Here is an 18265-nt window from a genome sequence, read left to right as displayed (position 1 = left end):
TATCTCACTCCCACTCAAAAAAGTCCGTATTTCGGAATACTCCGTATTTCGGAATATTTGGATATGGGATACTCAACCTGTATATCACAAATAAAAAAAAGACAAACATGTTTGGCACGAAATGTAGAGTCTAATTATGAAGGATGTAAAGAATATTATACCCCTTTCACATCGCACAAATAACCCGGTATCGACACGGTATATTGCCGTGTCGAAACAAGTCAGTGTGCGATGTGAAAGCGCCTGAAAAAATAAGAATTTACTCACCGGTAATTCTATTTCTCGAAGTCCGTAGTGGATGCTGGGAACTCCGTAAGGACCATGGGGAATAGCGGGCTCCGAAGGAGGCTGGGCACTCTAGAAAGATTTATGACTACCTGGTGTGCACTGGCTCCTCCCACTATGACCCTCCTCCAAGCCTCAGTTAGGACACTGTGCCCGGACGAGCTGACATAATAAGGAAGGATTTAGAATCCCGGGTAAGACTCTTACCAGCCACACCAATCACACCGTACAACTCGTGATACTATATCCAGTTTGACAGTATGAAAACAACTGAGCCTCTCAACAGATGGCTCAACAATAACCCTTTAGTTAACAATAACTATTTACAAGTATTGCAGACAATCCGCACTTGGGATGGGCGCCCAGCATCCACTACGGACTACAAGAAATAGAATTACCGGTGAGTAAATTCTTATTTTCTCTGACGTCCTAGTGGATGCTGGGAACTCCGTAAGGACCATGGGGATTATACCAAAGCTCCCAAACGGGCGGGAGAGTGCGGATGACTCTGCAGCACCGAATGAGAGAACTCCAGGTCCTCCTCAGCCAGGGTATCAAATTTGTAGAATTTTGCTAACGTGTTTGCCCCTGACCAAGTAGCTGCTCGGCAAAGTTGTAAAGCCGAGACCCCTCGGGCAGCCGCCCAAGATGAGCCCACCTTCCTTGTGGAATGGGCATTTACAGATTTTGGCTGTGGCAGGCCTGCCACAGAATGTGCAAGCTGAATTGTACTACAAATCCAGCGAGCAATAGACTGCTTAGAAGCAGGAGCACCCAGCTTGTTGGGTGCATACAGGATAAACAGCGAGTCAGATTTTCTGACTCCAGCCGTCCTGGATACATATATTTTCAGGGCCCTGACAACGTCTAGTAACTTGAAGTCCTCCAATTCCCTAGTAGCCGCAGGCACCACAATAGGCTGGTTCAGGTGAAACGCTGACACCACCTTAGGGAGAAATTGGGGACGAGTCCTCAATTCTGCCCTATCCATATGGAAAATCAGATAAGGACTTTTACATGATAAAGCCGCCAATTCTGACACTCGCCTGGCTGAAGCCAAGGCCAATAACATGACCACTTTCCACGTGAGATATTTCAGATCCACGGTTTTTAGTGGCTCAAACCAATGTGATTTTAAGAAACTCAACATCACGTTGAGATCCCAAGGTGCCACAGGAGGCACAAACGGGGGCTGAATATGCAGCACTCCTTTCACAAATGTCTGAACTTCAGGTACTGAAGCTAGTTCTTTTTGAAAGAAAAATCGACAGAGCCGAGATCTGTACTTTAATGGAGCCTAGTTTTAGGCCCATATTCACTCCTGCTTGCAGGAAATGCAGAAATCGACCTAGTTGAAATTCCTCTGTTGGGGCCTTTTTGGCCTCGCACCATGCAACATATTTCCGCCATATGCGGTGATAATGCTTTGCCGTAACATCTTTCCTGGCCTTAATAAGCGTAGGAATGACTTCTTCCGGAATACCCTTTTCCTTTAGGATCCGGTGTTCAACCGCCATGCCGTCAAACGCAGCCGCGGTAAGTCTTGGAACAGACAGGGCCCCTGCTGTAGCAGGTCCTGTCTGAGCGGTAGAGGCCACGGGTCCTCTGAGAGCATCTCTTGAAGTTCCGGGTACCACGCTCGTCTTGGCCAATCCGGAACCACGAGAATTGTGTTTACTCCTCGCTTTCTTATTATTCTCAATACCTTTGGTATGAGAGGCAGAGGAGGGAACACATAAACCGACTGGTACACCCACGGTGTCACTAGAGCGTCCACAGCTATCGCCTGAGGGTCCCTTGACCTGGCGCAATATCTTTTTAACTTTTTGTTGAGGCGGGACGCCATCATGTCCACCTGTGGTTTTTCCCAACGGTTTACCAGCATCTGGAAGACTTCTGGATGAAGTCCCCACTCTCCCGGGTGGAGGTCGTGTCTGCTGAGGAAGTCTGCTTCCCAGTTGTCAACTCCCGGAATGAACACTGCTGACAGTGCTAGTACATGATTCTCCGCCCATCGGAGAATTCTTGTGGCTTCTGCCATCGCCATCCTGCTTCTTGTGCCGCCCTGTCGATTTACATGGGCGACTGCCGTGATGTTGTCTGACTGGATCAGCACCGGCTGGTGTAGGAGCAGGGATTTTGCTTGACTTACGGCATTGTAAATGGCCCTTAGTTCCAGAATATTTATGTGAAGGGAAGTCTCCTGACTCGACCATAGTCCTTGGAAGTTTCTTCCCTGTGTGACTGCCCCCCAGCCTCGAAGGCTGGCATCCGTGGTCACCAGGACCCAGTCCTGTATGCCGAACCTGCGGCCCTCTAGAAGATGGGCACTCTGCAGCCACCACAGTAGAGACACCCTGGTTCTTGGAGACAGGGTTATTAAGCGATGCATCTGAAGATGCGATCCGGACCACTGGTCCAACAGGTCCCACTGAAAGATTCTGGCATGGAACCTGCCGAAGGGAATTGCTTCGTAAGAAGCCACCATCTTTCCCAGGACCCGCGTGCAGCGATGCACTGATACCTGTTTTGGTTTCAGGAGGTCTCTGACTAGAGATGACAACTCCCTGGCTTTCTCCTCCGGGAGAAACACTTTTTTTTTTTTTCTGGACTGTATCCAGAATCATCAGAACAGTAGCCGTGTCGTCGGAACCAGCTGTGACTTCGGGATATTCAGAATCCAGCCGTGCTGGTGCAGCACCTCCTGAGATAGTGCTACTCCCACCAACAACTGTTCCTTGGACCTCGCTTTTATTAGGAGATCGTCCAAGTACGGGATAATTAAAACTCCCTTTTTTCGAAGGAGTATCATCATTTCCGCCATAACCTTGGTAAATACCCTCGGTGCCGTGGACAGTCCAAACGGCAGTGTCTGGAATTGGTAATGGCAATCCTGTACCACAAATCTGAGGTACTCCTGGTGAGGATGGTAAATGGGAACATGCAAGTAAGCATCCTTGATGTCCAGGGATACCATGTAATCCCCCTCGTCCAGGCTCGCAATAACCGCCCTGAGCGATTCCATCTTGAACTTGAATTTTTTTATGTATGTGTTCAAGGATTTCAAATTTAAAATGGGTCTCACCGAACCGTCCGTTTTCGGTACCACAAATAGTGTGGAATAGTAACCCCGGCCTTGTTGAAGTAGGGGTACCTTGATTATCACCTGCTGGGAATACAGCTTGTGAATTGCCGCTAGCACCGCCTCCCTGTCTGAGGGAGCAATCGGCAAGGCAGATTTTAGGAACCGGTGGGGTGGAGACGCCTCGAATTCCAGTTTGTACCCCTGAGATACTATTTGAAGGATCCAGGGATCCACCTGTGAGCAAGCCCACTGATCGCTGAAATTCTTGAGGCGGCCCCCCACCGTACCTGGCTCCGCCTGTGGAGCCCCACCGTCATGCGGCGGACTTGGCAGAAGAAGCGGGGGAGGACTTTTGCTCCTGGGAACCTGCTGTTTGTTGCAGCCTTTTTCCCCTACCTCTGCCTCTGGATAGAAAAGACCCGCCTTTTCCACGCCTGTTTTTCTGGGTCCGAAAGGACTGAACCTGATAAAACGGCGCCTTCTTAGGCTGTGAGGGAACATGGGGTAAAAATGCTGACTTCCCAGACGCTGCTGTGGAAACTAGGTCCGAGAGACCATCCCCAAATAATTCCTCACCCTTATATGGCAACACTTCCATGTGCCTTTTAGAATCTGCATCTCCTGTCCACTGGCGAGTCCATAAGCCTCTCCTAGCAGAAATGGACAATGCACTTACTTTAGATGCCAGTCGGCAGATTTCCCTCTGTGCATCTCTCATATATAAGACTGAGTCTTTTATATGGTCTATGGTTAACAGGATCGTGTCTCTGTCTAATGTGTCAATATTTTCTGACAGTTTATCTGACCACGCAGCGGCAGCACTGCACATCCAAGCTGACGCAATAGCTGGCCTAAGTATAATGCCTGAGTGTGTATATACAGACTTCAGGATCGCCACCTGCTTTCTATCAGCAGGTTCCTTGAGGGCGGCCGTATCCGGAGACGGTAGTGCCATTTTTTTAGACAAACGTGTGAGCGCTTTATCCACCCTAGGAGGTGTTTCCCAACGTGACCTATCCTCTGGCGGGAAAGGGAACGCCATTAGTACCTTCTTAGGAATTACCAATTTTTTATCAGGGAAAGCCCACGCTTCTTCACACACTTCATTTAATTCATCTGATGGGGGAAAAACTACGGGTAGTTTTTTCTCCCCAAACATAATACCCTTTTTAGTGGTACCTGTATTTATATCAGAAATGTGTAACACCTCTTTCATTGCCTCAATCATGCAGTGAATGGCCTTAGTGGGCATCAGGTTAGACTCGTCGTCGTCGACACTGGTGTCAGTATCAGTGTCGACATCTGGGTCTGCGGTCTGAGGTAGCGGGCGTTTTAGAGCCCCTGATGACCTGTGCGACGCCTGGACAGGCACGAGCTGAGAAGTCGGCTGTCCCACATTTGGCATGTCGTCAAATTTCTTATGTAAGGAGTCTATACGTGCACTTATTTCTTTCCATAAGCTCAACCACTCAGGTGTCTGCCCCGCAGGGGGTGACATCCCTTCTAAAGGCATCTGCTCCGTCTCCACATCATTATCCTCATCAAACATGTCGACACAGCCGTACCGACACACCGCACACACACAAGGAATGCTCCAACTGAGGACAGGACCCACAAAAGCCCTTTGGGGGGACAGAGTGAGAGTATGCCAGCACACACCAGAGCGCTATATAATGCAGGGACTAACTGAGTTATGTCCCCTATAGCTGCTTTTTCTATATAATTTATACTGCGCCTAAATTTAGTGCCCCCCCCTCTCTGTTTTTACCCTTTTCTGTAGTGTAGACTGCAGGGGAGAGCCAGGGAGCTTCCTTCCAGCGGATCTGTGAAGGAGAAATGGCGCCAGTGTGCTGTGGGAGATAGCTCCGCCCCTTTTCCGCGGACTATTCTCCCGCTTTTTTCTATATTCTGGCAGGGGTATTTTCCACATATATAGCCTCTGGGGCTATATATTGTGGTATTTTTGCCAGCCAAGGTGTTATTATTGCTTCTCAGGGCGCCCCCCCCAGCGCCCTGCACCCTCAGTGACCGGAGTGTGAAGTGTGTGTGAGGAGCAATGGCGCACAGCTGCAGTGCTGTGCGCTACCTTGGTGAAGACTGATGTCTTCTGCCGCCGATTTTCCGGACCTCTTCTTGCTTCTGGCTCTGTAAGGGGGACGGCGGCGCGGCTCCGGGACCGAACACCAAGGACTAGGCCTGCGGTCGATCCCTCTGGAGCTAATGGTGTCCAGTAGCCTAAGAAGCCCAATCCGGCTGCAAGCAGGCGAGTTCGCTTCTTCTCCCCTTAGTCCCTCGCTGCAGTGAGCCTGTTGCCAGCAGGTCTCACTGAAAATAAAAAACCTAAATCTACACTTTCTTTCTAAGGGCTCAGGAGAGCCCCTAGTGTGCATCCAACCTCGGCCGGGCACAAAATCTAACTGAGGCTTGGAGGAGGGTCATAGTGGGAGGAGCCAGTGCACACCAGGTAGTCATAAATCTTTCTAGAGTGCCCAGCCTCCTTCGGAGCCCGCTATTCCCCATGGTCCTTAGGGAGTTCCCAGCATCCACTAGGACGTCAGAGAAATTAGCGGGTCGCCTGACCCAGTAATTCAACCCGGTTAAAAAATAAGAATTTACTTACCGATAATTCTATTTCTCATAGTCCGTAGTGGATGCTGGGGACTCCGTAAGGACCATGGGGAATAGCGGCTCCGCAGGAGACTGGGCACATCTAAAGAAAGCTTTAGGACTATCTGGTGTGCACTGGCTCCTCCCCCTATGACCCTCCTCCAAGCCTCAGTTAGGATACTGTGCCCGGACGAGCGTACACAATAAGGAAGGATTTTGAATCCCGGGTAAGACTCATACCAGCCACACCGTATAACCTGTGATCTGAACCCAGTTAACAGCATGATAACAGAGGAGCCTCTGAAAGATGGCTCACAACAATAATAACCCGATTTTTGTAACAATAACTATGTACAAGTATTGCAGACAATCCGCACTTGGGATGGGCGCCCAGCATCCACTACGGACTATGAGAAATAGAATTATCGGTAAGTAAATTCTTATTTTCTCTAACGTCCTAAGTGGATGCTGGGGACTCCGTAAGGACCATGGGGATTATACCAAAGCTCCCAAACGGGCGGGAGAGTGCGGATGACTCTGCAGCACCAAATGAGAGAACTCCAGGTCCTCCTCAGCCAGGATATCAATTTTGTAGAATTTTACAAACGTATTTGCTCCTGACCAAGTAGCTGCTCGGCAAAGTTGTAAAGCCGAGACCCCTCGGGCAGCCGCCCAAGATGAGCCCACCTTCCTTGTGGAGTGGGCATTTACAGATTTTTGGCTGTGGCAGGCCTGCCACAGAATGTGCAAGCTGAATTGTACTACAAATCCAACGAGCAATAGTCTGCTTAGAAGCAGGAGCACCCAGCTTGTTGGGTGCATACAGGATAAACAGCGAGTCAGATTTCCTGACTCCAGCCCTCCTGGAAACATATATTTTCAGGGCCCTGACAACGTCTAGCAACTTGGAGTCCTCCAAGTCCCTAGTAGCCGCAGGCACCACAAATAGGTTGGTTCAGGTGAAACGCTGAAACCACCTTAGGGAGAAACTGAGGACGAGTCCTCAATTCCGCCCTGTCCGAATGGAACATCAGATAAGGGCTATTTCAGGATAAAGCCGCCAATTCTGACACGCGCCTGGCCCAGGCCAGGGCCAACAGCATGACCACTTTCCATGTGAGATATTTTAACTCCACAGATTTAAGTGGTTCAAACCAATGTGACTTTTGGAACCCAAAACTACATTGAGATCCCAAAGTGCCACTGGAGGCACAAAAGGAGGCTGTATATGCAGTACCCCTTTTACAAACGTCTGAACTTCAGGGACTGAAGCTAGTTCTTTTTGGAAGAAAATGGACAGGGCCGAAATTTGAACCTTAATGGACCCCAATTTCAGGCCCATAGACACTCCTGTTTGCAGGAAATGTAGGAATCGACCCAGTTGAATTTCCACCGTCGGGCCTTACTGGTCTCGCACCACGCAACATATTTTCGCCAATTGCGGTGATAATGTTTTTGCGGTTACATCCTTCCTGGCTTTGATCAGGATAGGGATGACTTCATCCAGAATGCCTTTTTTCCTTCAGGATCCGGCGTTCAACCGCCATGCCGTCAAACGCAGCCGCGGTAAGTCTTGGAACAGACAGGGTCCTTGCTGGAGCAGGTCCCTTCTTAGAGGTAGAGGCCACGGATCTTCCGTGAGCATCTCTTGAAGTTCCGGTTACCAAGTCCTTCTTGGCCAATCCGGAGCCACGAATATAGTGCTTACTCCTCTCCTATCTTATCAATCTCAGTACCTTGGGTATGAGAGGCAGAGGAGGGAACACATACCCTGACTGGTACACCCACGGTGTTACCAGAGCGTCTACAGCTATTGCCTGAGGGTCCCTGGACCTGGCGCAATACCTGTCGAGTTTTTCCCAAAGGTTTATAATCATGTGGAAGACTTCTGGGTGAAGTCCCCACTCTCCCGGGTGGAGGTCGTGCTGAGGAAGTCTGCTTCCCAGTTGTCCACTCCCGGAATGAATACTGCTGACAGTGCCATCACATGATTTTCCGCCCAGCGTAGAATCCTTGCAGCTTCTGCCTTTGCCCTCCTGCTTCTTGTGCCACCCTGTCTGTTTACGTGGGTGACTGCCGTGATGTTGTCCGACTGGATCAACACCGGCTGACCTTGAAGCAGAGGTCTTGCTAAGCTTAGAGCATTGTAAATGTCCCTTAGCTTCAGGATATTTATGTGAAGTGATGTCTCCAGGCTTGACCATAAGTCCTGGATATTCCTTCCCTGTGTGACTGCTCCCCAGCCTCGCATGCTGGCATCCGTGGTTACCAGGACCCAGTCCTGAATGCCGAATCTGCGGCCCTCTAGAAGATGAGCACTCTGCAACCACCACAGGAGGGACCCCTTGTCCTTGGTGACAGGGTTATCCGCTGATGCATCTGAAAATGCGACCCGGACCATTTGTCCAGCAGGTCCCACTGGAAAGTTCTTGCGTGGAATCTGCCGAATGGGATTGCTTCGTAGGAAGCCACCATTTTACCCAGAACCCTTGTGCATTGATGCACTGAGACTTGGCTCGGTTTTAGGAGGTTCCTGACTAGCTCGGATAACTCCCTGGCTTTCTCCTCCGGGAGAAACACCTTTTTCTGGACTGTGTCCAGGATCATCCCTAGGAACAGAAAACAAGTCGTCGGAACCAGCTGCGATTTTGGAATATTGAGAATCCAACCGTGCTGCAGCAACACTACCTGAGATAGTGCTACACCGACCTCCAACTGTTCCCTGGATCTTACCCTTATCAGGGAATTGTCCAAGTAAGGGATAACTAAAATTCCCTTCCTTTGAAGGAATATCATCATTTCGGCCATTACCTTGGTAAAGACCCGGGGTGCCGTGGACCATCCATACGGCAGCGTCTGAACTGATAGTGACAGTTCTGTACCATAAACCTGAGGTACCCTTGGTGAGAAGGGTAAATTTTGACATGAAGGTAAGCATCCTTGATGTCCCGAGACATCATGTAGTCCCCTTCTTCCAGGTTCGCAATCACTGCTCTGAGTGACTCAATCTTGAATTTGAACCTCTGTATGTAAGTGTTCAAAGATTTTAGATTTAGAATCGGTCTCACCGAGCCGTCCGGCTTCGGTACCACAACAATGTGGAATAATACCCCGTTCCCTGTTGCAGGAGGGGTATTTTGATTATCACCTGCTGGGAATACAGCTTGTGAATGGCTTCCAAAACTGTCTCCCTGTCAGAAGGAGACATCGGTAAAGCCGACTTTAGGAAACGGCGAGGGGGAGACGTCTCGAATTCTAATTTGTACCCCTGAGATATCACCTGAAGGATCCAGGGGTCTACTTGCGAGTGAGCCCACTGCGCGCTGAAATTCATTGAGACGGGCCCCCCACCGTGCCTGATTCTGCTTGTAAAGCCCCAGCGTATACTGAGGGCTTGGCAGAGGCGGGAGAGGGTTTCTGTTCCTGGGAACTGGCTGATTTCTGCAGCCTTTTTCCTCTCCCTCTGTCACGGGGCAGAAATGAGGAACCCTTTTGCCCGCTTATCCACGAAAAGACTGCGCCTTATAATATGGCGTCTTCTCATGTTGAGAGGCGACCTGGGGTACAAACGTGGATTTCCCAGCTGTTGCCGTGGCCACCAGGTCTGAAAGACAGACCCCAAATAACTCCTCCCCTTAATAAGGCAATACTTCCAAATGCCGTTTGGAATACGCATCACCTGACCACTGACGTGTCCATAACCCTCTACTGGTAGAAATGGACAACGCACTTAGACTTGATGCCAGTCGGCAAATATTCCGCTGTGCATCACGCATATATAGAAATGCATCTTTCAAATGCTCTATAGGCAAAAATATACTGTCCCTATCTAGGGTATTAATATTTTCAGTCAGGGAATCCGACCACGCCAACCCAGCACTGCACATCCAGGCTGAGGCGATTGCTGGTCGCAGTATAACACCAGTATGTGTGTAACTACATTTTAGGATACCCTCCTGCTTTCTATCAGCAGGATCCTTAAGGGCGGCCATCTCAGGAGAGGATAGAGCCCTTACAAGCGTGTGAGCGCTTTATCCACCCTAGGGGGTGTTTCCCAACGCACCCTAACCTCTGGCGGGAAAGGATATAATGACAATAACATTTTAGAAATTATCAGTTGTTATCGGGGGAAACCCACGCATCATCACACACCTCATTTAATTTCTCAGATTCAGGAAAACTACAGGTAGTTTTTCCTCACCGAACATAATACCCCTTTTTGGTGGTACTCGTATTATCATAAATGTGTAAAACATTTTTCATTGCCTCAATCATGTAACGTGTGGCCCTACTGGAAGTCACATTTGTCTCTTCACCGTCGACACTGGAGTCAGTATCCGTGTCGGCGTCTATAACTACCATCTGAGGTAACGGGCGCTTTAGAGCCCCTGACGGCCTATGAGACGTCTGGACAGGCACAAGCTGAGTAGCCGGCTGTCTCATGTCAACCACTGTCTTTTATACAGAGCTGACACTGTCACGTAATTTCTTCCAACAGTTCATCCACTCAGGTGTCGACCCCCTAGGGGGTGACATCACTATTACAGGCAATCTGCTCCGTCTCCACATCATTTTTCTCCTCATACATGTCGACACAAAAGTACCGACATACAGCACACACACAGGGAATGCTCTGATAGAGGACAGGACCCCACTAGCCCTTTGGGGAGACCGAGGGAGAGTTTGCCAGCACACACCAGAGCGCTATATATATACAGGGATAACCTTATATAAGTGTTTTTCCCCTTATAGCTGCTGTATAGTTAATACTGCGCCTAATTTGTGCCCCCCTCTCTTTTTTAACCCTTTCTGTAGTGTAGTGACTGCAGGGGAGAGCTAGGGAGCTTCCCTCCAACGGAGCTGTGAGGGAAAATGGCGCCAGTGTGCTGAGGAGATAAGGCCGCCGATAAGGGGGCGGAGCCTATCACCCGGTTTTTTATGTATTTTGGCAGGGGTTAAATGCATCCATATAGCCCAGGAGCTACATGTGATGCATTTTTTGCCATCCAAGGTGTTTATTATTGCGTCTCAGGGCGCCCCCCCCAGCGCCCTGCACCCTCAGTGACCGGAGTGTGAAGTGTGCTGAGAGCAATGGCGCACAGCTGCAGTGCTGTGCGCTACCTTGTTGAAGACAGGACGTCTTCTGCCGCCGATTTTCCGGACCTCTTCTGCCTTCTGGCTCTGTAAGGGGGCCGGCGGCGCGGCTCTGGGACCCATCCAAGCTGGGCCTGTGATCGTCCCTCTGGAGCTAATGTCCAGTAGCCTAAGAAGCCCAATCCACTCTGCACGCAGGTGGGTTCGCTTCTTCTCCCCTTAGTCCCTCGATGCAGTGAGCCTGTTGCCAGCAGGTCTCACTGAAAATAAAAAACCTAAACTAAAACTTTCACTAAGAAGCTCAGGAGAGCCCCTAGTGTGCACCCTTCTCGTTCGGGCACAGAGATCTAACTGAGGCTTGGAGGAGGGTCATAGGGGGAGGAGCCAGTGCACACCAGATAGTCCTAAAGCTTTCTTTAGATGTGCCCAGTCTCCTGCGGAGCCGCTATTCCCCATGGTCCTTACGGAGTCCCCAGCATCCACTTAGGACGTTAGAGAAAGAAGGGTTATTACCGGGTTGAATACCGGATCAGGTGCAGTGTGAATGGGAGCCGTTCCGATGCGACACGGCTCCCATTCACAGCATAGGGAGAGGCGGCGCAGGAGATGAGCTCATCTCCCAGCGCCGCCTCCACCCCCACCGCGCCCCCCGCTGCTATGGCAACCGACCCAGTATATTATCGGGTCGGAAAGCCAGCTGAGGAGAGCAAATGCCGGATCCCACCCGGTAAGGACACGTTTCTCTTACCGGGTAGGATCCGGCATTTGCGATCTGAAAGCAGCATTAGTATGGCAAGATAACTCCACTGGTCTCCAATGAATATTGTTATTAGTTACTAAATGTGTAAGCCAGACTATATTTCTGACACACACCTAGGAAGTAACAGTAGAGTTGGACTGGAAAGAGCAGAGAGCGGTGTAGTAACAGAACAATAATCATGAACCATTGATTTGGTGAGGATTATGCTAGCTGATTAGGAGTATGCATCAAACCACTGCTTGTAGCTTCAGACTGCAGCAACTTTGTATTATGAACAATAATTCTGAAATATTTCACAGGACAGCTTATTTAATGAATAAAAATGTAGGAAAAATGATTGTGCCCAATATCGGTTATGAACACAAGCACAGGTCATTCTCACCTCTGTTGGAGGTGGTACAGCTGGTAGTGCCTCCTTTGTAACAAGGGTCCGTGACATATTGGTCAGCGTTTTAGCTCGTAGTAAAGGTACTGTGGGGGCAGGCTGTGTAGCACTGGGAGCTGTGTAAGTATCATTCTGTACCACTTTAGTGAGAGGTAATGTTTGGCCAAGCGAAAATGGGCTGCCCAAAGCTCCTGGCTATAGGGAGAGGGGAAAAAAAAAAAAAAAACACACAAATTAAATTTACCACCACTAACTTAAATCAGTGTCATACACAGAACATTTACAAAATATACATTATGCCATCATAAAAATATATTGCAGCACAGAAACCCATACAGGAATGTTAAATGTGAAGCAGAATCACACTTCGGTAATACTGGAATTTGATGCTGAATTATTAGGACCAGACTTCTCAGGTTTCTGATTTCACATACACCAATAATCACTCACATATAAAGCAAATGATGTTGACAATCTTGACAATTAGGTGTTACATTTGGCATTAGGCAATGAGACCCACTTTTGTGAAAATCCAATCTGCAAGGAGTCAATAACAAAGGGGTCTATTCATGAAGCAGTGAATAGTGTGGAGAAGTGAGCCAATGGAGAAGTTGCCCACGGCAACCAATCAGCTGCTACTTATAATTTTATAGAATGCACTTTATAAATGTTACATCAACACTAATTGGTTGCCACGGGCAACTTCTCCACTGGCTCACTTCTCCATTCTTCACTGCTTCATGAATAGACCCGAGAGTATCTTAGATCCCCTCCAGGTCCCCTTTGAATGCAACCCCTTAAGCTAGGCATACACTATATAATTATCTGATCTTGCTGGTTGGAATGAAAATCTGTTAATGTACGAGAGCAAAAAACAATCAACTATTACTCCCAAACACTGGAAAACGGACAAAACCTGTCATTCAGACAAAATTGGTTAAATCACGGATTATTGTATAGTGAATGGCCAGCTTTAGGGAGATTTGGAGGTCCAGATAGTCAAAGTTTTCAGCGTGTCCCACTCAAAATAGAAGATTAATATGTAATATGTTCAATGAGGGGCCCATATATTAATAATCGCAGCACTGATGTGATTATGAACAGTCAGTACCGTAATGGATTTTATCTCTGCCTGAAAATAACATCCACGACGTATTGGGAGGGACGTTTCATGTGTGAAAGATTCCTCCGGGGAATAGGACACTGTGCATGTGCGGGAGTGGCACTGGAAGATTATTATACCACCTGTGGATGCCGTAAACCAATGAAGCCAAAGTGATCTGAACAGATATTAAGCTGTGAAATCTCCAGCATTAGGCTATTTGTGCATGTTAAGGCCCATATAGACGGTGCCGATGCAGGAGAGATGTGTGCCGAGCGAAATGCTCAGCCCACATATCTCCCCCCGCTCAGCACAGCACGATGTGTGCTGAGCGTGCGGGGGGGAGACGGGGGGCCGTTGACTTCACCTAGCGGGTGAAGTGAGCGACCCGCTAGATTGGCCTCGCCATCACTGTAGGGGGTACACACGGAGCGATAATGCTTAAATTCTAAGCAATCTAGTCAGATTGCTCAGAATATCGCTCTGTGAGTACCCCCCTTAATTATGTATCACTGCTAAGTACTATTATTATCATCATGATCATCACCATCCTTTATTGATATGGCGCCACATGGGATCAGCAGCACCCAATTACAGTGTACATAAACAAATAAGCAAAACAAGAAGACCGTGACTTTCAATTCAATACAATATAGGACAAGTATAGGGTATATAAACAAAGCTGCGTCAGCAGACAACAGTCTAAAAGTATCAGGGCGGCAAAAAATAAGAATTTACTTACCGATAATTCTATTTCTCGTAGTCCGTAGTGGATGCTGGGAACTCCGTAAGGACCATGGGGAATAGCGGCTCCGCAGGAGACTGGGCACAAAAAGTAAAAGCTTTAGACTAGCTGGTGTGCACTGGCTCCTCCCCCTATGACCCTCCTCCAAGCCTCAGTTAAGATACTGTGCCCGGACGAGCGTACATAATAAGGAAGGATCTTGAATCCCGGGTAAGACTCATACCAGCCACACCAATCACACCGTACAACTCGTGATCTGAACCCAGTTAACAGTATGATAACCGTAGGAGCCTCTGAAAAGATGGCTTCCAACAATAAACAACCCGATTTGTTTGTAACAATAACTATATACAAGTATTGCAGACAATCCGCACTTGGGATGGGCGCCCAGCATCCACTACGGACTACGAGAAATAGAATTATCGGTAAGTAAATTCTTACTTTCTCTGACGTCCTAGTGGATGCTGGGAACTCCGTAAGGACCATGGGGATTATACCAAAGCTCCCAAACGGGCGGGAGAGTGCGGATGACTCTGCAGCACCGAATGAGAGAACTCCAGGTCCTCCTCAGCCAGGATATCAAATTTGTAGAATTTAGCAAACGTGTTTGCCCCTGACCAAGTAGCTGCTCGGCAAAGTTGTAAAGCCGAGACCCCTCGGGCAGCCGCCCAAGATGAGCCCACCTTCCTTGTGGAATGGGCTTTAACAGATTTTGGCTGTGGCAGGCCTGCCACAGAATGTGCAAGTTGAATTGTACTACAAATCCAACGAGCAATCGTCTGCTCAGAAGCAGGAGCACCCAGCTTGTTGGGTGCATACAGTATAAACAGCGAGTCAGATTTTCTGACTCCAGCCGTCCTGGAAACATATTTTCAGGGCCCGGACTACGTCCAGCAACTTGGAGTCCTCCAAGTCCCTAGTAGCCACAGGTACCACAATAGGTTGATTCATGTGAAACGCTGAAACCACCTTAGGGAGAAATTGAGGACGAGTCCTCAATTCCGCCCTATCCGAATGAAATATCAGGTAAGGGCTTTTATAGGATAAAGCCGCCAATTCTGATACGCGCCTGGCTGAAGCCAGGGCCAACAGCATTACCACTTTCCATGTGAGATATTTCAAATCCACTGTGACAAGTGGTTCAAACCAATGTGATTTTAGGAACCCTAAAACTACATTGAGATCCCAAGGTGCCACTGGAGGCACAAAAAGGAGGCTGTATATGCAGTACCCCTTTGACAAACGTCTGAACTTCAGGCACTGAAGCCAGTTCTTTCTGGAAGAAGATCGACAGGGCCGAAATTTGAACCTTAATGGATCCTAATTTTAGGCCCATAGACAATCCTGCTTGCAGGAAATGTAGGAAACGACCCAGTTGAAATTCCTCCGTAGGGGCCTTCTTGGCCTCACACCACGCAACATATTTTCGCCAAATGCGATGATAATGTTTTGCAGTTACATCCTTCCTGGCCTTGATCAGGGTAGGGATGACTTCATCTGGAATGCCTTTTTCCTTCAGGATCCGGCGTTCAACCGCCATGCCGTCAAACGTAGCCGCGGTAAGTCTTGGAACAGACAAGGTCCCTGCTGGAGCAGGTCCTTCCTTAGAGGTAGAGGCCACGGGTCCTCCGTGAGCATCTCTTGCAGCTCCGGGTACCAAGTTCTTCTTGGCCAATCCGGAGCCACGAGTATCGTTCTTACTCCTCTCCTTCTTATGATTCTCAGTACTTTTGGTATGAGAGGAAGAGGAGGGAACACATATACCGACTGGAAAACCCACGGAGTTACCAGAGCGTCCACCGCTATTGCCTGAGGGTCCCTTGACCTGGCGCAATATCTGTCCAGTTTCTTGTTGAGACGGGACGCCATCATGTCTACCTTTGGTTTTTCCCAACGGTTTACAATCACTTGGAAGACTTCTGGATGAAGTCCCCACTCCCCCGGGTGGAGGTCGTGTCTGCTGAGGAAGTCTGCTTCCCAGTTGTCCACTCCCGGAATGAACACTGCTGACAGTGCTATCACATGATTTTCCGCCCAGCGGAGAATCCTTGCAGCTTCTGCCATTGCCCTCCTGCTTCTTGTGCCGCCCTGTCTGTTTACGTGGGCGACAGCCGTGATGTTGTCCGACTGGATCAATACCGGTTGACCCTGAAGCAGAGGCCTTGCTTGACTTAGGGCATTGTAAATGGCCCTTAGCTCTAGGATATTTATGTGAAGAGACGTTTCCATGCTTGACCACAAGCCCTGGAAATTTCTTCCCTGTGTGACTGCTCCCCAGCCTCTCAGGCTGGCATCCGTGGTTACCAGCATCCAATCCTGAATGCCGAATCTGCGGCCCTCTAGAAGATGAGCCTTCTGTAACCACCACAGGAGAGATACCCTTGTCCTTGGAAATAGGGTTATCCGCTGATGCATCTGAAGATGCGATCCGGACCATTTGTCCAGCAGATCCCACTGAAAAGTTCTTGCATGGAATCTTCCGAATGGAATCGCTTCGTAAGAAGCCACCATTTTTCCCAGGACTCTCGTGCACTGATGCACTGACACTTGTCCTGGTTTTAGGAGGTTCCTGACTAGCTCGGATAACTCCCTGGCCTTCTCCTCCGGGAGAAACACCTTTTTCTGGACTGTGTCCAGAATCATCCCTAGGAACAGTAGACGTGTTGTTGGAATCAGCTGTGATTTTGGGATATTTAGAATCCACCCGTGCTGACGTAGCACTACCTGAGATAGTGCTACTCCGACCTCTAACTGTTCCCTGGACCTTGCCCTTATCAGGAGATCGTCCAAGTAAGGGATAATTAATAAGCCTTTTCTTCGAAGAAGAATCATCATTTCGGCCATTACCTTGGTAAAGACCCGTGGTGCCGTGGACAATCCAAACGGCAGCGTCTGAAACTGATAATGACAGTTTTGTATCACAAACCTGAGGTACCCTTGGTGAGAAGGGTAGATTGGGACATGGAGATAAGCATCCTTGATGTCTAGAGATACCATATAGTCCCCTTCTTCCAGGTTCGCTATCACTGCTCTGAGTGACTCCATCTTGAATTTGAACCTTTTTATGTAAGTGTTCAAAGATTTTAGATTTAAAATTGGTCTCACCGAGCCGTCCGGCTTCGGTACCACAAACAGCGTGGAATAATACCCCTTTCCCTGTTGTAGGAGGGGTACCTTGATTATCACCTGCTGGGAATACAGCTTGTGAATAGCTTCCAATACTGCCTCCCTGTCGGAGGGAGACGTTGGTAGAGCAGACTTCAGGAACCGGCGAGGGGGAGACGTCTCGAATTCCAATTTGTACCCCTGTGATACTACCTGCAGGATCCAGGGGTCCACTTGCGAGTGAGCCCACTGCGCGCTGAAATTCTTGAGACGGCCCCCCACCGTGCCCGAGTCTGCTTGCAGAGCCCCAGCGTCATGCTGAGGACTTGGCAGAAGCGGGGGAGGGCTTCTGCTCCTGGGAAGAGGCTGCATGGTGCAGTCTTTTTCCCCTTCCTCTGCCCCGGGGCAGGAATGAGCGGCCTTTTTCCCTCTTGCCCTTATAGGGACGAAAGGACTGGGTTTGAAAAGACGGTGTCTTTTTCTGCTAAGAGGTGACCTGGGGTAAAAAGGTGGATTTTCCAGCCGTTGCCGTGGCCACCAGGTCCGATAGACCGACCCCAAATAACTCCTCCCCTTTATACGGCAATACTTCCATATGTCATTTGGAATCCGCATCACCTGACCACTGTCGCGTCCATAACGTTCTTCTGGCAGAAATGGACATCGCACTTACTCTAGATGCCAGGGTGCAAATATCCCTCTGTGCATCTCGCATATATAGTAATGCATCCTTTAAATGCTCTATAGTTAATAATATACTGTCCCTATCCAGGGTATCAATATTTTCAGTCAGGGAATCCGACCAAGCCACTCCAGCGCTGCACATCCAGGCTGAGGCGATCGCTGGTCGCAGTATAACACCGGTATGTGTGTATATACCCTTTAAGATATTTTCCAGCCTTCTATCAGCTGGTTCCTTGAGAGCGGCCGTATCAGGAGACGGTAACGCCACTTGTTTTGATAAGCGTGTGAGCGCCTTATCTACCCTAGGGGGTGTTTCCCAACGTGCCCTAACCTCTGGCGGGAAAGGGTATAGTGCCAATAATTTATTAGAAATCAGTTTTTTATCGGGGGAAACCCACGCTTTATCCCACACC

General features: G+C 48.9%; 1 protein-coding gene across 2 annotated transcripts in view; it reads right to left on the bottom strand.

The window, feature by feature from the left end:
• Positions 1-18265, bottom strand: part of POLDIP3 (DNA polymerase delta interacting protein 3) — a 207942-nt gene that overhangs the window by 96728 nt on the left and 92949 nt on the right. For both annotated transcript variants that reach the window (XM_063940391.1, XM_063940392.1), the window contains exon 5: positions 12214-12411. In XM_063940391.1, the coding sequence (XP_063796461.1) occupies positions 12214-12411 (198 nt within the window). The remainder of the gene's footprint in view (positions 1-12213; positions 12412-18265) is intronic.

This window comes from Pseudophryne corroboree, chromosome 9, assembly GCF_028390025.1.
Source record: "Pseudophryne corroboree isolate aPseCor3 chromosome 9, aPseCor3.hap2, whole genome shotgun sequence".
Classification (NCBI taxonomy): Eukaryota; Metazoa; Chordata; class Amphibia; order Anura; family Myobatrachidae; genus Pseudophryne; species Pseudophryne corroboree.
Note: the sequence above shows the minus strand (reverse complement) of the source record. Positions and strands in the feature narration are given on the sequence as shown.